Source organism: Ptychodera flava, chromosome 21, assembly GCF_041260155.1.
Source record: "Ptychodera flava strain L36383 chromosome 21, AS_Pfla_20210202, whole genome shotgun sequence".
NCBI lineage: Eukaryota > Metazoa > Hemichordata > Enteropneusta > Ptychoderidae > Ptychodera > Ptychodera flava.
In genome coordinates, this window is record NC_091948.1 from 765982 (window position 1) to 788190 (window position 22209).

General features: G+C 37.7%; 2 protein-coding genes across 3 annotated transcripts; one reads left to right on the forward strand and one right to left on the reverse strand.

Annotated features, from left to right (window-relative positions):
* Positions 1-4122: 4122 nt before the first annotated feature.
* LOC139121052 (uncharacterized) lies at positions 4123-10855 on the reverse strand. Of its 2 annotated transcripts, XM_070685650.1 has the most exons (4): positions 10721-10855; positions 10281-10503; positions 6773-6954; positions 4123-5561 (listed from the first exon to the last, which is right to left on the reverse strand). In XM_070685650.1, exons 2-4 carry the CDS (start codon positions 10410-10412, stop codon positions 5027-5029), a joined length of 849 nt encoding a protein of 282 aa, XP_070541751.1. In that variant the 5' UTR covers positions 10413-10503; positions 10721-10855; the 3' UTR covers positions 4123-5026. The 2 variants fall into 2 exon arrangements, with proteins under 2 accessions (XP_070541751.1, XP_070541750.1); XM_070685649.1 differs by lacking the exon at positions 10721-10855 and having other exon boundaries at positions 10281-10563.
* Positions 10794-19535, forward strand: LOC139121051 (nucleoside diphosphate-linked moiety X motif 17-like). The gene is made up of 6 exons (XM_070685648.1): positions 10794-10982; positions 13212-13322; positions 14128-14337; positions 16896-16988; positions 17328-17560; positions 18052-19535. The coding sequence occupies exons 1-6, from the start codon at positions 10905-10907 to the stop codon at positions 18197-18199; spliced, it is 873 nt and encodes a 290-aa protein (XP_070541749.1). The 5' UTR covers positions 10794-10904; the 3' UTR covers positions 18200-19535.
* The last annotated feature ends 2674 nt before the right edge of the window (positions 19536-22209 follow it).

The following is a 22209-nucleotide window of genomic DNA, read 5'->3' on the forward strand; positions in this document are numbered from 1 at the left end:
ATTTGTAAAATTTTTGGTGTAGTGTGCGAATGTGTACAAATTTTGTTCAAGCACCGGTTGTCCTTCATTGGCAATTATGTGCAGTTATTGCAGCTGATTTTTGAAAAGTAAGGGTGTTCTATTTTCCAGTAAAGAATGAAGGGAGGAGAGGTTCTCGTAAACAGGAAATAACCAAAGATCTAAGAGTGTTCAAGATTCCTCCAGGGCAAGGTTCTTGCTTGCTCTGTGTGATATTTCAGTTGGATCTTCACCTACGTCATGAAAATAAATTTGTTCAAAATTAGCAGACTTTATGTTAAGCTGATTAAGAGACACAATGATCAGCTGACTTTGTGGGGGTTTAGCTGGGAAGGTGACATTTACAAGTACGCCCACACAAATTTCCATAATTCAAGGGAGCTGTCACTGTTTGCTAGTCCACCACTGACAGCAGCTAGTACATGTTATTGAAATTATGAAATCTAACTCTTCAAATTATTCAACACCATATTTGCCAACACAGATCTAGTCAGTGTTTAGTTAGCTAGTGTTCAATATTGACTCACAAGCAAGGCCCAGACTGTCAGGTGATTCCTCATGTACCTGCCTACAGCCGATCTCAAATAGAAATTCAATTTCCTGTGTCAATATCGTATGTTATAATAGAAAATCATACGTAATGAAAATATATCAAATGTTGCTTCCCTAATTGGAGTGAGGCCATTTACCAATGACTTCAGATGACCGCCAGAGATGGAATATTACCGTATGACTCTATCCATCTTTTTTACATTGCACGTACAATTTATACACAATTATTCTAATTTGATCCATAACGTAATTAAATGCCAGCGGTAATGTGTAACTTCCTGACCATGCGGTATTCACAAATAGGAAATTCATGTCTGATGATGTCATATGATGTCATACAGGAAGTTTTATGCTGGGCCATTTTCCAATAGCTAACATTAACAATTGCTCCCACTTTCCTCGTCTACAATTGTAAAGTCTACACAACAGATCAGTGCCTGCTCCATACATAAAAGAACACAGATTCAAGATACATGTAGAATGGTCAAATTTTGAGCTAAGATGGGCTCATTAAAGAGGCTGTCAACTTGCTGAAATTTTGGTAGTCGATTAATGATGTGACCTTGTGATTTGACCTCTGGTCAGTGCAGAGGTCTTGCATTAATTGTGTCCTTCACAATGAGCTGAGGTCTAGACAGCAGCATGCATATGAAAGTGATGTCTGCCATTTGCATATTTAAGAGGTCATTCACCTTGTCGATTTTCAATCAACCAAACATTGATCTTTGTACAAAACATGGAAGGTGCAAAATGCGGTGTCTCAGTTACAAGATCTTCTCTCTACAATGCGATGGTAATGGGGTTTCATGAAAACCCCACATTTCCACTGATTTTCCTCATAATACAAGATTGTGGTACACTGAAGATGTAAGCAGTTATTTGAACAAACAGTACAGAACATAATCAATCCTTGTATGAAAATAATCTATCCAAGTTGTCTGAAGGGATGATTGATCTTGAAGCTAAGCTTTTGTTATGGAAGAGAAGTACATTTGCTGTATCCGAAGTCTTCTTCAAGTATGTTGAAACGCCACGTATAAGCCTTGCACTGTTACAGACGCAATGCATTGTCTACAATATTGGATGCTATTGTTTAGAGACAACATCAAAAGATCAATGTCAGATAAAAATGTTAATTTTTTTTAACTTTGGGGGTGTGGAGGGTTTAATATAACCCAAAGTTTTCTATCCGACAGAAACAATATAATGGTATTTATCGATATCCTATTTTGGTTTGGTTAAGAAAATTGCGTAGTAATTATGCATTTTCTCTCCCTTTGTGGCACAGTTGTTCAAGACTCTTTGATACTTTGATATTGGTATTATATTTACAGAGACAAATCAAGATTTTTTAATGAAATAAGGTGTTTTTAATTTGAATAATATTGTCTTTTGCAGTATCACCCATGCTGAGTATGTTTAAGTATAATTGGAAGTATCATACTAAGGAAATAATGGGTACCTCTGGATCAACGTTCAACAATTACAATTCATGGGGAAGGGGGAAGGGGTGCAGAACTCAGAGAATTAAGTTTTTATCAGACATTGCACTTTTGATGTCACCCTTACCAAATTCAGTTTTCAACAATAATATCATCACATACCGGTAGTTAACACACATGCAGGCTGTTTTTACATTTGAACACTGTACATTTTGGCATGTCAACCCTACTTTGAAAAGAGACAAAAAACCCAGAAAAATACATTAAATTTACAATGTATGGGCTTTAACAGACTTTACGTTCATGCAATGCACCGTCACTGTATATGATGTGCTGCTTGCCCTGTGTTGGAAGAATCAGTGTTGCAGCCAGGATTTTGAAACCTCGGCACACTGTCGCACTACCATTTATTTTTGGGGACACTTTGCACATTTTTAGGACAACAATCGTCAGTTTTCAATCAAAACAAATTCAAGCTACCGGGACAATGCTTGAATTTCAGTAATTGTAGGAGCATACCAAATCTGCCTCATATCAGAACTCAGTTGGACTAAAAGTTATGATATCGAGTGCAGCGTTTTAATTACTTCTAATCACAGCTCCAAAACTAAGTAAATATAAGCCTCAAAATAATCATGCAAAACAAAGGCCACCATCAGTATAAGATGTTACTTCCAGACTACATCAACACAGTGGACTAACGAGTGCACCCAAGGTGACATTGGGTTCAGATATTTCTAATTTAAGTCTTTAGAATGTACAAAGTTCAAAAATTGACAAGTTTCGAAGAAAGCATTATTTAGTATCATAATCTTAGTTATCTATCAATTATACAATTACATCTTAGATGATTAAACTAACCATACTTACCATGGGTCGAGATAGCCTTTCTGACCAGAAAGGGCGCCCTCCAAGACACAAACAATAACGATAGTTCACAACAATGATATGCAAATGCAGACATAGATGACAGGTTTCACAGGTAAGCACAAAAGAATAATGCGCCCCAGTGAGACAACTTTAGCGGGGATAACCTGTGACATGCATGCATGTTTAGAACGTGACAACTTCCTTTCATGATTCACCATTGCCTAAAATGATTTCATACTTTCAGCAGCATTGAAACATCTTAGAAATGCAGTACAATGTGAAGAAACAGAACTTTGTATAGTGAAAATAAAATTAAAGTATTCAGGCCTTACTCAAGCAAGTCTATACTCTGTAGACTTCAAAGGCAAAATTCCTGGGATGAATGAAGTCAATTTTGCCCAAAAGCTTTCAATAAACTGCTCTATTACTTTTAAACATAATAGACAAGTGGCTCATAAAGAGTACAGTAGCTTTAGTCTCAGTTACGTGTACCCAGACTACTTTGCCAGGCTCTCCTCCAGCCACCCCTACACAGTCTGAGGAAATCAAAGTCAAAAATCTCTGATATGGACAAGACTGATGCATCATGGGATTAACTGATCTATGATGTAATTATAATGATGCATCATGGGAGCAATTGATCTATGATGTATTTATAATCATTGAAAATATAGTTTTAAGGATGTGTAGCGGCTGCTATAAAACTCCCTTTTTAGTGATGAGTGTGTATGATGTTCATGTCTTGGATCAGTTTATAGACAAGTACAATACTACTTAAAGTCATAAAAATCAAAGCTCACACTCATTGCGTAGTATGGCCTTCAAAAGCTACTTCTATACACCCTAAAGTTATATTTTTGGAGACTTTCTAGAAACAATTTTTACATCATAGATCAGTTGCTCCAAGGATGCATCTCTTGTCCAAGTTGCACCATTTCGCAGGAGATATTTGAAAGGAATTTCCCCAGGCTGTGTAAGGGTGGCCGGATGAGAGCCCCACAGAACAGTCAGGGTAACCAAGACTACAGTAGTAGCATGTGAATGATTGAACAAAATATTGTGCAAAATTCCTTTGGTCATGCGAGGGCGCTGTCAGGATTTAAAAAGTGGTTGAGAGAAAGTAAAACACACTTAACATGATGTTAACCATAGACCACTGAATACGTGTTCTTACATACATGTATCTTGGCTTAAATGTTTGCTCAATTACATGAAGGAACAGGAATACAAGATTAGTATATTTGTATCATCAATATAATTTTTAGGCAATACATAATTCACACATGTTCTATTGCATGCTTTGTCAATATAAGCTTCCATTTCTTCTGAATAAGCAAGATATTTACAATGACATTAAGGGTCTTTCAGTGGTATGTCTTCATATTTAGGCTGCAAGGGATGCAGTTTACTCTGATTCAATATGGTGAAAAGTCATTGAAATTGGCAGCTGATTGAAACATTACAACTGAATACATTCTTATAAGTATCCTAGTATGAATACGTATCAATAGGTGGCGCTTTTAACAACATACAGTACTATTTATGTTTGATTTCTGAATAAAAGTGAGTTCGTATTTTTCTAAATTTCTATAATGGTCATCAATGTGAGCAATATCTTTTAAAATAATTCCTTAAGATGATAGAATTTGAATGTTTTTCCTTAAAGTAATACTATAGACATTTGTAAACGAGTGCATCAAGCATTATTCACCTTCCTGATAAATATTTGCGATTTGCAAGAATTTATCTATCAAAGCAATTCTTGCTTCTGATGGTTATGGCAAGACTAACCACTACAGTTCATGGCAGTATACAGCCATTCAGATTTAAATGTATTCTTTTATTGCATGCATATACAGGCAAGCATAGAGGTCCACAGCATGCACACATGTTCTTGTAGTCAGACCAGTGTGTGTACCACTGAATCCATCAACACTGATAGTGTAATACTGTGCAAGACAACCAAGCCTGCAGACTGTTTGATCTCAACATTCACAGAACAACCGTCCTCAAGATTGACATAAGACGGAATTTTGTTCACCTATGGTCTGCATATCATTACTTATGGTCTGCATATCATTACTTATGGTCGGCATATCATTACTTATGGTCTGCATATCATTACTTCTGTCTTGTGATGTACATCATGCAGTCTTCAATTTCTTCTTTTGCCTTTCATTTCTATAATTGGCAAGTTTATCTGTTCTCTCTGCATTTCGCTTGTCCCTCATGAAACCAGCTCTGTCTGACCTGCGGACAGCAACTTCCTCCTCCTCCTCCTCCTCCGAGGATAAGAGAGCTGATGCAGAAGAGTTCCTTCTCCTTGTTGTTTTTATGTCATCATCATCATCACAATCAGAGTTACTATCTTCACTTGAAGAATCCACAATTGAAACAATTCTCCTCTGTCTTTTGTGTGCTTGTTTACCATTTTTGAGTTTGCTGAATGACTTTCCTTTTCTCTGGATTCTATTGCTGTTGACATCGCTCTCCTGACTATCGCTGTCACTCTGCGTTGGCGGATTTTCAGACTGTGATTCAGAAACTGATTCATGGCTGGAATCAGTTTCTAAGTCTTTACTGCTGTCAGAATCTGATTCTGACTCCTCATTTGAGTACACAATAAACTCATCATTTTCTTCGTCTGAATAAGCCGGGTCATAATTGTAGCGATTGTGTCTGAAATATGAAGATCATATGAACCAAAATGTGATTCCAACTAATTAATTACAATAATTCCAAATAAGAAAATTACAAATGTGGAATGAAGCAGTACATGGTGAAATTAATAAAGTTTCAATGTTTCAAGATATGAATTAAATCATTACACCGCATTTTCACTTAGGAATTTACCATCCATCGATTTCGTGAGTGATTAACATGGTGCTGCACAAAGCACAGTGTATTTTGCTCACACTAACTTTTTAGCAAAGATTCATTCTTTTTTCACTAATTTGGTAACATAAGATTAAAATATTGGTTGGGGTCACTTTGTAAGTACAACATTCAGTTGGGTGCAAAAGAAGTGTAAATTTATGCAAATCACCCAATTTCCAGGCTTCTTTTTTCTCCCTTTTTCAACATGTGAAAAAATTTAACTCCACTCTGAAATTTTCATATCATGTTCTTAAATTATTACATAACAAAATCTGTTCGGCAATAATGTTCTTCAATTTTAAATAACAGTCATTTCAAATTTGCTTCCATTAATTTAACACTTTCTACTGCCATTTCAGCATGAGAATAGACAATGCAAAACAAAATTGTTTGTTTTTTTCTACATATACATGTACTTTAGTTTCAAATGAGATATTAAATTTGATACAGTAGTATTAAGTTTTTTACTAAAATTAATTTTTATCATTAATACCAGAATTGAGGTTTTCCACAAAAATGTACACCCCCTTCATCCTTCGAGTAAACTATTGCTACCATACAAAATTTAGATTCTCTGCTTTTTGAAAATACATAGTATGAGGGGGTTTCCTTGTCATCTTTGATACAAAATACTGCTTTGAAAGAAAGTGTTGGTTAAGAGCAACGCCACCTTAATTCCCTGGCTATGTTAATTCTGATGAGGTCCCATGATTACACACCTCAATTTCAGAATCTATCAATCTCTTAATCCAAACCAATATGAACTCAGAAGCCTCACATGTTCCCATGCACTAACAGTCAGTAAAGATGTAACTATAAACATCCATGCACAAAAAATCATTTTTAATGGTCCAAATATTATCAACAAGAAAGGAGAATATAAATTTGGACATCTCTGGGTCAAGATGAAATACCTATTCTGCTGAACTAGAAACTACAACCATAGACTGAAAGCAGTGATTGTGAAGTCTGACGAACACTGACAGTCAAGTTAAATCTAACATTAAACTTACACTTTAATGAAGTTATTGACCAGTTTTCTCGGTCTCAAACTGTCTAATGGTTTGCTTGGGGTGCCAGGTGGCACAATGGATTCCAGGATTTCATTTCTTGTAGGCATGATGAGTTTCCTGTCAGCTCGGTTTTGAAGTCTCCTGGAATAACATGTCGGCGATGTTGGCGTTTCCTCATCTTTCTGTAAAGATAAATAAAAGGAAGAAAAAATATTTGCATTGAAAGATCAATGGATACTTCTAATTTAAGGACTGGATATGTTGCCAAGGATATGTTTCTTCAAGAGAATATAGCAGCCAATTGTCTTCCATGACTGTTGCTTGTATATCACTGCTTTCCAGAGACATGCGATTGTACATTCTTTATCAATAGCAGAACCAGTCTTCATATAAAAAATGTTTGAAATAGTTTGACTGTTTCATCATTACCACAAGTACATGTATGAAAAAGAAGCATTTTTTAAAACTCTTTTCTGATGTTTACTTCTAGTCTTACCTTTTCAGAGCCATTTTGTAAGTTTTTACTTTTTTGCATCACTGTCTTACAAAAATCACATTTTTAACAAGTAATCGCTGATGACACAGTCCCCGCTCGCACCATTAATTGTGATGCACATGCACACTACAATCCTGGTCTTTATCCTTGCACACAGTTCGAAAAAAATCGGCTCAGGGGTGACAGAGAAACGGCTGCTGACAGACGGATGGACGGACGGACGGGACCCAATCTATAAGTCCCTGCCGGACTTTGTCCGCGGGGACTAAAAATTCAACACACTGACTTCAAATCAGTTATTTTGTACTTGAAGAGCAGAAATGACAGATTCTGGGAAGCAAAACCCTATTTCAAATACATGTTCATGTTTCAACTTTACTTTCCGCTTTTTGTTTGAGGGTCTGGTTTCCTATACTGTTATAACATGGTTAGATAAATGCATGGCTAACAACTTGTGTGCATGGTATGGGGCATGTACCATTTATGATGAGGTGGGAATGAATCCCTCCCATTCAAAAGATATTGGTGTAGCAAAGGGGCTACCAATCCCTTCACTCAAAGGTTCAGCAAGTGTATTCAGTGTTTATCCTATTGCCTTCCTAATCCTCTATCAAGGGCCTTTGACTTTGGGAACAACGCAATGTCCATGTTAGTATGAAATGAATGCAAGATGTAAATAAATTATCAGTGTGCTAGATCTGTCCTCCTCTAGACTAGAGAGAACCATTCCGTTCCTTAGGTATTATTACTCCTATATAGTAAAATCTTTTTGGGTTGCACGATTGTAATCTCGTTTCTTATTTTGTCCTGTTCTCATGCTATAGGTCGAAGAACGGCGTGATTTTTGGGCTCCAGGTTCTCTACAATTTCAGAAAAATGGTGGTATACAAATTATGTGATAAAAATCCCGAAATTTGACTGAAATTGCGATTCTTTAAACTCCTCTTTCAGTCTCGCGAGGGAGATGAAAGTTTAAATATTCCATCAGTCGTCGGTACCCCCGTTGGAGGTTCCCGTGGTGAATGAATGATTAAACTGATATGTGCGCAACAAAATTGAAGTTGGTAACCACCAATTAATACGTCATTAATTTTATAACATTTTTATGCTGTAATTTCTTCGATTTTTGGTGGAATTTGCACTTTTCCCTAATTTTTACACGATCGGTGGAGCGGGTCAGTGACGCTCTTCCATTTACTGCCTGACACCATTTTCGAACGTGGTCGATACGCAACCCCCGTCGGTTACCCTATGAACTTCTGTGATTTTATGATGCCGAAGGAAAACAAAGAAATTGTTTAAAATTTGCACATTTGGATTGATTTAACCTCTAAAATGTATCACAAATTTGTATGTTTATCGTTATTTCGCTGTTTGAATAAAGAATTACGACGAAAACTAATAAAACTCAACATGTTACGAGTGTATCGTGTGTAGTCCCCTGGCAGGGTTTCATGACCATAGGAATCGAATCATCATCGAAGCTCAGTGGAGTTTGCACGGAAATACATGTGCAGACGGACGTGCGCTAGCAGGAAGTTTTCATAATCTGCGCGCCAAACTTGGCTATCACAAGTTTACTTACCCGGTGACCTGCTGAGGTCAGGAGTTGATCAGGTGGCCGAGGCAAGCGAAGGGTGGTGGTGGGGCGGGGATACAAACGCATAGTTCTGCCGTCGTACAATAAGCAGTAAGCTTACTTTCCCTTTCCTGCTTTCATACGACTACTGATATTCTCAGACAAAATATATTATTATTCAAATGACGATTATTCCGTAATCTTAGCATTTTTCACAAAGATATTTTCTAACCCTTGCTGACTGGTCATGTACAGTACGTGTGTACCGTAGGATGTACGCGTTTCTAGTATTTTCATGCATGTGAAGTGAACTGATATCGATCTTAGAGTCACCGACAATCACCACAGGTGGGTGCAGTGTTGCTTGGAGAGTCGATCGAAAGTCGATTGAAAGTGTGAAGGCCGAACCTCGGTACTGCTGTTTACACCTGTCACGGACTATGCCGCCAACTGAGCTGTTCGTGTGCCATTTTTCAGCGGGCGGGCAATTTTCAAAACTAATCAGGGGGTGGGGAGAAAAAATCGATATTTACTGTGGGCGGAGAAGAAATTTCATTATTTTCAGCGGGCGGGGAGAAAATTTTCGACAGTGGGTACTGGACAATACGTAGAGGGAGGGGAAAGCTGTGCCTGATAGACCTTGAGGGAAGAAGCATCTAACTTAGCTAAAATAGCGCTGTTCACGGTTACAGTTTGTTACTAAATATAGCTGTACGCGCGCGACATCGGACACGCAGCTTGAAATGCGGACAAATTTTATCAATGTTGCGTGCGTGGCTGTTTTTGCAGCTTGTACTCTGAGTCGTGAATATGTTTTTTAGTATTCACTGTTACACTAGCAGTCGCCCACTGCGATGTATTTTTGTCGTTCTTGCATGCGTAATTTTCAAAAGCGTAATCTAAAAATGCGGACAAATATTTATTTTTGCATATTAATGAGAGAACAGTGACGTAAACTGTGAACTGCCCTATAGAGGGGAGCAATGTTCCAAGGTATACTGCTAGCTACTCGCATGGTGCGTTGATCTGTACACTTAATTATAAGAAATCTTGACTCTCATAGTTGCCTTGCTGTACATATATTATATGTCATATCCCTATATTTTTGCAGTCAATCACTACTTTGTTAGCAAGTGAGTGTTTATTTGTTTATTTACTACTTTTTTATTGTTTGTTGTCGTTTTGTTTCTTCCATTTGTTTTTCTTATCTTTTGTTTGTATGATGTTTGTCCGTTTGGTCATTTGTTTGTTTGTCTTTGCAGAACAATACTTGTCATGTATTCTGACAGTCTGAGCCCCCTTGTGTTCGGGCTGCCACAAGTAACTACATTATTTCTGCCTACATTTTAATGACAAGAAGTTCACATATCGCGGCAAATTGGATATAATAGCCTTGAATCAAACTTTTGGTCGAAAGATCATCATAAACTTACATCTCTGTCTTTTATACCACGAGTATCAGTCCGGTGTCCGGATTCCGTCTGACCGGTGTCTTCGTTTCCAGAATCCGAATCTGATTCTGGCACACTCTTCACACGTCTGTAACTTTTCTTACTGTTGTTCATATTCTTCGGATATTAGTGCAATAGTTAATCCAGTCTCGCATACAGTGCACTGGAAATATTTTTCAAGTGACGACACTGCGAGCTTGTAATCCTACAATGTTGTGAGTGTAGACCTTGCGTGTAAATAAATGGACCGCGGAAAATTCGTTCTGAGAAAACCACATGTATTTATAATACCGTATTCGTATGGAAAATCACTATGACACTTTCACAAGATATGATTGTGTCATATATATAATATCTCAATGAAAACACAATTTAAAACATACAAAACGCTGGTGTAAGAAGCGAATACTACAAAGTATTACCTGCAACCAAAAGTTCAAGTTGACGAGCGACAAGTTGCAAACGCTGGAACTAAAATCGGCTGTTTTTCTCTATAACAACACAGAGGGCAGTGTTTGTCCTGCTCAGTTCAGCTGTGATCCATCTCTGTCCAGCCCACATTACTGTGGTACTTCCAATGTCGTTCACCTCTTAGAAGACGGCAGTATGACAGCTCCTAGTCGCGTGTGGGTCTACCTTCGAAAAGGAGTCGAAAGCCAACCACAGCGTGCAAGGTTCATCCAGGTTTGACTGTAACTTCACTTGTTATGCAAAAGAAACAAATACTGAAGTGTCATCGCCCCTCAGGGAAGTCTTTCCTTCTACCTTCATGCATAGAGGTAGCACACGGAGGGGCGCCCACAGATCTAGAGTCGCCCTATGATGTACACTATCACTGAAATCAGATGTTGAGATGGTGGCGTTGCGACCTTTGCTTGGTCTTTGCTCTTCTAGTAAGCTGTCTGTCGCTTATACGGAGAGGTTACTGACTAGCTGCAGATAGAGGTTACAGACTGCACAACAGCAAAGACATAACAAAGATATATAGCTGAGTGTGGAGCAACTCCTACCGTGCTACAATATTACAGACAAGGCATAATCCATAGCTCTACCACTCCCTGACCTGTTGTGTTATACGTGTTGTGTTTGGTAGTTGGCCCCGTGGCACATGCCTCCCTAAAAAGGCGACCAACAACAGCTGTGAATGAAAACAGCAAGATATTAAAGCAAGGTGGAAGTGTAGCTGCAAAATTGTAGGGCTACGATGAGGCAGTCGGTGATTTTTGGTTTTTGCGACTTCGCTCACCAGTAGCGCTACAATGCCGATGGCCCTGGGGAGTATAAAATAAGCGCATCCCACTGGACCAGGCGTGTTGATATGAAATGCTACATATTTACTGCATTTGGTCATACCGATTTATCACTACTGAAGACTAAACACTGTATAACACTTAACCTTGTCGTTTATTAGTTTTGGAATTTGTTCTTTATTAGGTTTGGAATTTGTTCAAACACGTCGATCGCTTTCCGAAACCATTTCTGAGACCAGCCATTACCAACTTCCCGTAATGGCGGCTGCAAGTAACATTGATGCCCCACGCTCAATGTTTATGGAACGCGATTGAAGTGTTTGAACAAAGTCCAAACCCCATAAATGACAAGGTTAAGTGTAGTACAGTGTTTAGTCTTCAGTAGTGTTAAATCGGTACGACCAAATGCAGTAAATATGTAGCATTTCACATCAACACGCCTAGTCTAGAGGGATGCGCTTATTTTATACTCCCCATAGCCATCGGCATTGTAGAGCTACTGGTGAGCGAAGTCGCAAAAACCAAAAATCACCGACCGCCTCACCGTAGCGCTACAATTGTGCAGCTAGATGGAAGTGTTGCCATGTCCACATCCAATTTCAATCAGAATTCAAATGATCCTTGGTCCTGTCATAGTTTGCAGAAATGTAAATGTATGCAAACTTTGATCAGTGACAGCCCAGTTGAGAAACAATAAGTGGAGGTGTTTTTATATGTAAATGTATTCTAAAGATTGTTTTGATAAAATCAATTTTTTACGGCAAGAGACACCTGTTCATGACTGTCTTTGAAAGGAAACATCGTGAATTGCTTTCTGGTGTACATAAAATACTATTTACATACATGACAATAATCAGTAAATTGCTTTTGAAGTGTGATGCAACATGGCCAAGCAGCCATTAAATGTACAACATTGTAGAAAGTAAATTTGATAGGGTCAAACATGGAGGTAGTAGAGAAGGAGTCACAACTAGGCGGAGATCAAAGGGACCATGTGTTTTGCCGCTGTTTGCCTTACAAACTACTCCATTAGCACCAACGGGACTTGCGAACGCGTTTTCTCGGATTTAGTCAACAAGATTAAGTTCGTTCGGGGTCGTTCGGGTGTTTCGGCCGTCCCTCGGCAGTTGACAGATCTTCAAACATGGCGTCACGTGTCCCAGCGTCGCGTCGGGAAGTTCGAGTCATTCCACCGATTTTGATGTACACGATGTTAAAGAGGTCGAGGAACAGATAATTGAGGAAGGGAGCTTTTGTATCTGCAAAGTACTACCTCCATGGGTCAAATTACAATAGTTCTACTCCGGAATAAAAGGCATGCAATATGTACTACAGACTTATTACACCCAAAAGATCATGTGTTGGTGGTACCAACAAACCCATTTGTATAAGCGCAAATGAAAATACACATATTTCTTTGTGCATTTGAGCACACAGGTTTGTTTGTGCTGTGGTCCATTTGAATTCCAGGTTTGCCCTAATAATGTACTGTCAGTGTCATGAGATACATATCTTGACAGTTTTTTAGAAACAAATATGAAATATGATGTGGCTTTCATCTTTTCAAGGAGTGTAAGCTGTGACTTTGCTACCCATATGAATTGTCATGTCAACATAGCGTGTCAATGCAAATGACTGTTTGGATTTTCTCCATTATTTCTAGAGTATTTTTGACTATTTTGGTCTCCATGGACATGTTGGTGAAGTTAGCTGCCACCTTGAAGACAACAAGCTCATAATATCAGACTGTGGTAAAGATCAAGTATGTTTAAAGGTATGATTGAGCATCTCTTTACATGTACATCATTAGGGCCCATGGATAATAAAATCTTGCGCATGGTAAACGCAACTAAGTGCGCTTGGCCTCAACCCCCTCCCTCCTCCCTTAAACAAAAGTTTTGAAGTGCAAAAATCCAACCAAGCCTCATTCTGTATCAGCATACCTACAATTTGTAATTGTGTCGCTATGAAATCACACATAAACTACCAACCCCCCTCACCCACATACCCCCTCTAAAATCAATCTTTGTTCAGCACCAATGACGCAATCAATAGAATGAAATGAATTGAAACTGTGTATCCAAAATAATTGTTACGTTATTTTACTCGTACACTGAACCACTTGTATGTCAAAGGAATACTGGTGTTGTGCCGGTGCCGCACTGACCTGATACACGCCTAGCAATATAGCACGATATTTTGCGATACGTAAAAATGTGTAGCGGGATGTTGTGATATAAAAACATGTAGTGCGATTTTTGCGCAAGAAAATAGAATACAGCCAAACCCCCTCCCCCTAAACACAGAAATTACGCTTACCTTGCACGTGTTGTAATTATCTACCCTAATACTTGTTGAATTATGGAGCAACTAGAAACACATGCTGGCATCTCTCACCAGTGCTTCCTTTATATCATAATCTCAATTTTACCACTATATGTTCGCAAACAACTGTAAAAAGTGTTCCATTTTGAGACTACTGACTACAGTGATATGGAAATCAGTTCTTTATGCTATGTTTAATCAAAATTCCTTTCATCCTGTATCTGTACTCTTGACATCTCTGCTGTTCTTCTCAGAGACCGTCCTTCTGTCCAATACATTGCATAAACCAGGAGGACGTACAGTCCATATCAGATGACATTCTACAGAGGGGTGTGGATGTAGGTGTGGTCACTCTGTTAAAATCACGGGACAGGCGAGTGTTGCTGACCAGAAGAGCCAAGCATCTCAGAATATTTCCTGGCATCTGGGTGCCTCCAGGTGGACATGTTGAAATTAATGAAAGTGTATGTATGAGAAATATTCTTCTGATGGTCAAGCTTGAGAATGGTTGTTTGAGGCAAATATTTGCTTTCAATACGCCACAAAAGTAATTTGACAATATGCAAGGAATGTTTACTCGACATGACAGAACATGACATTGTGTGACACAATATGTGACATAACATTGGATATGACAAGTACATAACATTGCATTACCTACAAATTGTATATCATTACATTACATGACATAACATCACACTACATTAACTCATATTGCCTCTTTATTTTATATTAAAGACCTGTGTTTGTGCCAGATTGTCTCATCAGAAAACTTACTTACTAGATTACAATTTCAATGGAAAACAAAAGGCTATCGCACCTACATAATCCTCTTAAATACTAGAGCAAAAGTGGCGTTCTCACTGCAACGTTTTCGGTGGCCCAGCACCGCCCTAATCTGAGTCCAACTCGAAAAAGTAAATGAGAACAGTTCCCAACGACCCTGGGCCACTGTTAATTTAGGAAGGAGTCGAGGGGTGGACTTAAGTCCGAGCTCAGACTTAACTTCGGCACTTGAGTCCGTGTGAACGCATCGAAAATTAACAACAGCGAAAAATGCCCCCACGCGGCGACTTTTGGGCACATTTTGGATGTGACCTACAACCTTTTTCAGTGGCTGCTGTGAGTTCAATCATGTGATAAAGGGAAAGCGGCTCCACATCGCCTATACTATTTTTTCGTTCTCTGTCTTCATGTTCGATTTTGTGTGTTTGGCTATTGGTGTAAATATAAGCCATGGCGAGACGTGGCCGTAATCTGGCTGTCGAATGACAGCGTGATCCTTTGACGCTACGTTTCGAAACCAGTGTGTGGTCTCTTCCTCAGTCACTTTTTGATACTTGCTCTCCTTGGATTTTTGTTTCACTGTTTGTGGCTTAAAACTTGTCAGTGTTTTGTTCGTCCAGTAAGGAGGCTAGAATACTTATATTTGGGTCAGTTTGTTATGTTTCATTTTGTTCGGTCTTTTCTGTAAGATTGTGTACTTGTGCATTTATGAGTGTGTCGCCAATGTTTGGATTTCTTTTGTATGCGACGATCGGTTTCATCGTGAGTAAATTCTTTAGTGTTTGGTTTTTTCTATTTCATCCCAGTTCTTCAGGAGTGCTTGTTTGATGTCTTTTGTTTTGATATGTGGGCTATATGTGGTTGAAAATATCACTTTATTAGTGTTGTTGTTGTGTGTTTGTTTGTGATTTAAATGTGTTCTTCGTGGTGCGTAATATGTGTTTCTTGTTGTGAATATCCTCGTTGTATAATTTTTCATTAAATGTTTTGACTTTGTTCTTAAAGTCCTCTTCGTTGTTGCATGTCCTTATGTACCTTAATGTTTCGCCTTTGATAAGGCCCTTGAAGGTTGATTTTGGATGACATGATTCCCTGTGTAAGAACTGGAATGTATCTGTTGGTTTTGTGTGCGTTCTAGTGTCTAGTATGTTTTCGTTGTTGTATCGTTGACCTTTGTAAATAGCTAGGTCAAGATATGTTATTTCGTGTGAAGAACGTTCATGTGAAAATTTGAAAGTAGGATGCATTTTGTTAATTATTGGAAAATTAGGAAAATATCGTCTCTGAATCGACACCACGGTGATATTTTTGTTTTGTGTTCACGTATGATTTTCAGTTCTAATTCGTGAAACGTGATGTCGGCGAAAAGCCGATGCATTTTCGATGTGTGGATTTACATTCAACACTTCTAGACCGTCAAAATGGTCATGAAGACGACGGCGAAGTAGTCTAGAACGCATATTTAGGAGTAGAAACTGGAGACGTGTTCTCGACATCCGCCATCTTAATTTGTTGATGTTGATGTCCAATATGACCGTAGAGGGCGTTTAGGTCGGCGTCAGTTTCAAAACAAAGGCCTAAACTTACGCGTGTGGATGCTCACAGTATTCTCGGGCTAATCCTCTGTATTTGCAAAGCTTCAACACAGACCCTGCAACGCCCAAAAACTCACAGTGAGAACAAGACTAAAGGCAAACCCAGGGATCATGAAAAGTGCCTTTAAAATACATTAACATCAGACTGCATTACATGACATTACATAATACAGCGTCACATTGCATATTGTTTAATTTCATTTCATCGTGAAGAAATCATTGTGCCCATGAATAAAGGAAGACAGGTCATAAATGCGGCTCAGAAATTTCACATAGAGAAAGCGCAGTAGAAAACATTGGAGAGTCATACTGTGAGAGCAAAAAATTTACAATCAATGAAAAAACATTGGTATACATTTCTGACCAGATCATCTTGAAAGCATGTTGTAATTTGTGAATTTTTACTAGAAATTTCCTATAATTATCTGTTGTTAAGAAACTACAATTATTACACTATTACTACTAAAAACTTGATAAATCATAAATACAAGCAGATGAACACCTAAAGATCCAACCTATTGTCTGGAAAAAGTAAAGTCAAGGTTTTTCAAATTTTTATCACAAGGAGATTTTCATCAGCATTTGGTATGCCATATCTATCTAATGCTTGGTATTTTTGATGCTTTTTGTGAATACTGCAGTTGTTTGAAGCTGGTCTCAGGGAATTTCATGAAGAAACAGGTCTTCAACTTGACCCAAAGGAATGTCCAGGACAGATACTGTGCCTATGGGAAGTGAGTATATCAGGACTTGTCATGTAGGTGTACCAAATCTCTCTAAAGTTGGATATTGAAATCATACTCAGGAATTTGTATTTCATGAATCATTGGTTGAAACTTGTCAAGCTACCAGTACCACCATATGACAAAAGACAAATACTGAAATGACTTTGAAACTTTTTCCCTATCCACAGAACTCTTATGCCAACTTCAAGGTTGTTGCCGATTCAGAATTATCTGCACATCAGCTTTCACAGAGGTCTGATCAAAATTGAAATGGTAGAGTATCAATCATTATCCATTATGTATGAGACAAATTATGATTCATTCTGTAAATGTCACGTTACGTTTCAGTCCGTATATCCACCCTATCTATCCAGGGGCCTTCCGAGGAGACACCATATTGTAGTGTACTTAAGCATAAGTTGTGCTGATAATCATGACGTATTGGATGAACGGATACGACTGCAGCCTGAGGAAGTTGAAGCCTCAGCCTGGTTGACTGAAGAAATGGTAAGGGCCATTGTAGCCAGAGATGAAGATGCCACAGACATGGAAATAACTGCTGATTTACCTAAAACTTTCAGGTCTGTATAAGTATGTAGAGGATCATGATAAAGTATGCTTTTGGAATATCATGGATGCTGGATGCAATACTGCAGTTGAGATCAGGGAGTTACCAGAGAACATGTATAGTTAGACTAGGAAATCTATTCTTGTTGGGCACTAATGTATGAAGAGTTATTTTTAATTTCCTAGTGTTTTCTAGCATTCTGGCATTTGATTATGAACTGAGACCATGGATGACAAACTCTGTTATGTTGGCTATATCATCATTTATTGAGTGAAGCATATGAATTTGTGTAGATGAGCAAAATAGATTAAAGGAGTAACAAAGTGAGACTGTATAACAAAGTAAGTTCTTCATTCAGTGTCTACCATGAAAAAATTCAGTGTATCTTGCAAACCCATGTAGCAACTGATGATTTATAAAATTAAAAATGCCTTGTGCATGTAATACCAGGAGGATTAATGCAGATTTCACCTTTGCTCTCTGATCTCTGACCTCACTCTGCAGGGCAAAGGTTCTCAAGAACTCCAAGGAGGAAGATACAGATTTAGAAATGTCAGTTTTGCTCTCCAAAGCACCCCTCAGTGGTCAAGATATAGAACGGGTTAGCACTGGAACCAAGTTTGCATTAGCAAGATGGTTAAATACACTATGAGGAGACATTATTTTTAATCAATAACATTCACAGAACATGAAAAGATGGCCATCATTTGATTTTAAGACTTTGTAATGCAATTAAAGAGGTTGATTGTTAAGTGAACAAGTTTTGGCTGCAAAGGATTTGGTAATGTCATTAACTCCTCTGTATATGCTTTGTTGTACGAGTTACCAACTACAACTCAAAATTCATGATCAAGCTTATTTTCATGCATTCGTAAATTAAACTACACAATCTCTACAAAATTGTATGTTTAAAAACGAAAGGCATTAAGTCACTGGTGTTTTATATCAATACATATTTTCTTTCATGTTTTGGAAGAAGTAAGTTTTCATCAGGGTCATTTCGTCATGTTTTTATACAATGCACTGTCAGTGATGCAGAGCTTATCAGAAAACCAATTGTCTTTTGTCAGTTTTTTCTTCTCTGCTGAATTTACAGGTCAGAAACTTTATGTTCTGGCAACAAGTCCAAAGCAATGACCTGGACACGACTTTATTTGAATGATGATGAAAGTGGAATATGCAAATTTTACTACCGGTCTAATCGCTAGGGATACCCTTACTCTGATTTACTAAAACTAGCATAAAATTTACATCTGTAAATTGTCGAGAAGTCCTCGCATTTTGTTTTTCAAAAATTTTTTGGCAATTTGCCTTGATGCTTTGTAGAGATGACCCCATCCAAGTTTGTTCAAATAGTGGTTACATTTGTAAATTTTAGGGGCTAATACTTTTGAGGTTTTTTTGGTGACAACATTTTCACTAACACCCCTTGGTCTTAAGTCTTTCAAATTGAATTGTGAGGTTTCTAGGGACGTCCTTATTCAGGTCAGGTTTATTTGTATTTGTAAATAATTGAGAATTTTGTTCACCTGACAGCTTTCATATTGGATTTGCAGATTCCTTGTGATTCACTGGGTTTGGTCTGTTGTTTTGGAGGGGAAATTAAGATTTTTTTTGCAAAAAGAGCCTTTCCAATTGTCTGTTGGTACCATGTACTGATTGTTATATTTTTTACAGATCACATTGTCATGAAATTACTGGCACTTTTAATATTGTATTATAGATGTGAAGTTTACTCTGTGAATTATGCTGTTCCAAATATCATCAGTGAATTTTTATCATGAATTTCTTTGAAAAATCACAGCAGAGGTCTGTCAGCAACAGGGTCTTCTATTTTCTATTATAAAACTAATATTCTGTGTTATGTAATAGAAACAAGTCAATTTTAATCAAGGACTTCTTATTTCATGCATCTGTATAAATAGCAATGTTTGAATGGTGTACTGTACATAATCAAAACTTTATAAATAAAGCAAATCATCAATGTACTGCAGTGGCTTCACCATGGTTGTCATTTTTAAAAGGAAAATGTCTATCCAAGGTATTCTGCATGCCCATGTATGTCTAACAAAGAAAAAAAAACATTAAATAAGGTACTTTTATCATATACCCATGCCCATATCTCAATACACTCCAAATGGCGATCAAACATGATTGAAATTGGGAGAGATTCAAAGCAGAGGAAAGTTTGTGATAGGTTATGATTGTAATAACATATTGCACCATAACAAATTCTACCCCTGCGATTTTTTTTGTTGAGTCTCAGTATCTTTTCTTATGGTGTTCATTTAGATATGGAGCATTTGTCGCACATTTTTTTTGGACTTCTGCAAAAACTAGGTTGTATATTTTATGAATAAAAGCCTGTAAGTAAAGCCTCAAAATTTATGGTTTTTCTTATCATTTATAAATTCTGGGCATGGGGATAAATAGGTTATTTAAACAATAAAGCACATCCAGTGACGGTATACCACGAGATTTTGACCAGTTCACGACATATATGCACGAGCGATAGCAAGTGCATATATGAAGTGAACTGGTCAAAATCAAGTGGTATACCGTCGCTGGGTGTGATTTATTGCTAGTATATCATAACAGTATATTGAAATTCTGGCGTGGAACGTCAAAAAAGGATTTTTGCTCAAGCTGAGAGCTCGCGCGTGTGCCAGCGGTGGTATATCGCCAATATACCACGGTTCTTTTCACGTCTCGACCAATCTGAATCAGGCCGCTGTATTTGCGCAATCAATATACTGGTATGATGTAATACCCAATATCGCCAGTTCCTTGTGTCGTATCAGCGTTTGTGTTATTTGTGCTGCTTTACACACTCGACTTCGTCTCATGTCTGATGCAGTACAAATAACACTCATGCTGACACAACACAGTAACAGGTGATGTTTGGTAATAATTTCCAATTACATTTTCGCTCGCAAACTTTGTGCACCTTTATTCAGACAAACTTTGAATTACCAAGAGTTATCTTAGGTTAGACTTTTTCCCTGTGTCAAGCAATCATTTGTTCCTTAAGAGGGCAATTAATGTTTTCCCTGAAACACAATTTGCCCCAGGTCCTGAGAGCTGCCTTAGCCTGTTTCCATTAGGCCATATGCCAAGGGAAACAGACTGTTTTGGGTGAATCTCAGGCCAGAGGGAGCATAAACATAGTATGCTATTACCCAAAACATTCCAGTCAGTATGTGTTCTGTAACACACCTCATCCAATTTTCTCCCCAACAATCAAGAGGTTTCTCAGTTATATATCATCACTCATCTTGGCCGCAGACAATGCTGTTATCTTCTTCAGGTGTTCTAGAATATGCCCATGCGTAGATGGCACTTTCAAATTTTCCAAGTGTGACAGGTATTCCAAACTGTGGAAACTCTTATTCCAGCTGTGGAAACTGCTGACCAGTAACTTACTCTTTGCATGATCAGTGGCAAAATGATGCATACCACTTGACTGTAGATTACCGAATCACTGCAGAGCTTGGATGAGGCATGTTACAATATAGAATCTTTGTGTTTTACGCCAATCTGGTGTATTAGCTAATATACCAGATTGGCATAAAACACAATAACAATTCTATTTTGTAACGTGCCTCATCCAAACTCTGCAGTGATTTGTTAATCTATAAAATACAAAAAGAGACTCAAAGACTCACCACGATATGTTGTATATTTGTTTTCTTTCTGATGAATATTCCAAACATGCAAGTTTAAAATATATTTCATCTGCAATTTTTCTGGCAATAGTGACAAATAAACTTTTCAGTTCCTATTTTTGTTAACCCTTTCACCCCCAGTTCCGTGTACAGGTTCAACTTTACCATGGAAAATAATGGATTTGGGACAAACCATGGTGGTGAAAGGGTTAAGCTGATGTGTACTAAGCCAAACTATGAGTGGGGATTTCTACAAAGGTTCATAGTGTTGGTCTGTCATGGGAACATTGTATATCCTTAGTTTATTTCCCCATCTGTTGAATGAATAAATGAATAAATGAATGTTTCATGAATTTTACATCTTGAATGATCTTCTACTGGTATTTTGAAAATAATATTTTAAATGTCAAGTTGTTGATTCCATCACTACAAAATTGATGGTATTTTACACAAAGAAGACATGCAGTTCTCAGTAGGTTAGGACAGATTCTGTCTTAATTTGATTTGTTTCATCAGTCAAACTTCTTTCAGGGCTTAATATATTTCCCCCAGTATAAATTTCAACACAGATAGTGCAATCGTGCAATTTTAGCTCTCAAGAGTAAATGACTCACTTCTAAGAAAACTGCAAGATTAGTGATTTTATAATTGACCTATAGAATTGACTTCAGGAACGTAATTTGTCTTTTCAGTATTGAAATTTAACTCATCCATGTTTATCACTGAGGACCCAATATTTCAATCAGAACAATAAAGTAAAATTGGCAGAATTACAGAATGGAAAAGTTACAAAATGTTCACACTGGCAGTACATCTTCCAATCTCAATGGTGGCATGATCTTAAATTATGTCTCGAAAGCTTTCTGGTATTCTAAACTCACTGGTAACCTAGAGTCTATTGTATCACTGTGACATTTTTGGCTGGAGAAGTAACTCAAATGCTATTGATTCACACTGACATATCACAATTTTATTTTTTTATTTTTTTATTTTTTTT

Coding starts and splice junctions, on each gene's coding strand:
- LOC139121051 (XM_070685648.1), top strand. CDS start 10,905: ATGACAGCTCCTAGTCGCGTGTGGGTCTACCTTCGAAAAGGAGTCGAA. Junction 10,983..13,211: donor AGCGTGCAAGGTTCATCCAG/GTTTGACTGTAA, acceptor CATTATTTCTAG/AGTATTTTTGACTATTTTGG. Junction 13,323..14,127: donor AAGATCAAGTATGTTTAAAG/GTATGATTGAGC, acceptor TGTTCTTCTCAG/AGACCGTCCTTCTGTCCAAT.
- LOC139121052 (XM_070685650.1), bottom strand. CDS start 10,412: ATGAACAACAGTAAGAAAAGTTACAGACGTGTGAAGAGTGTGCCAGAA. Junction 6,955..10,280: donor GTGGTATAAAAGACAGAGAT/GTAAGTTTATGA, acceptor TTATCTTTACAG/AAAGATGAGGAAACGCCAAC. Junction 5,562..6,772: donor GTCAATAACTTCATTAAAGT/GTAAGTTTAATG, acceptor TTCATATTTCAG/ACACAATCGCTACAATTATG.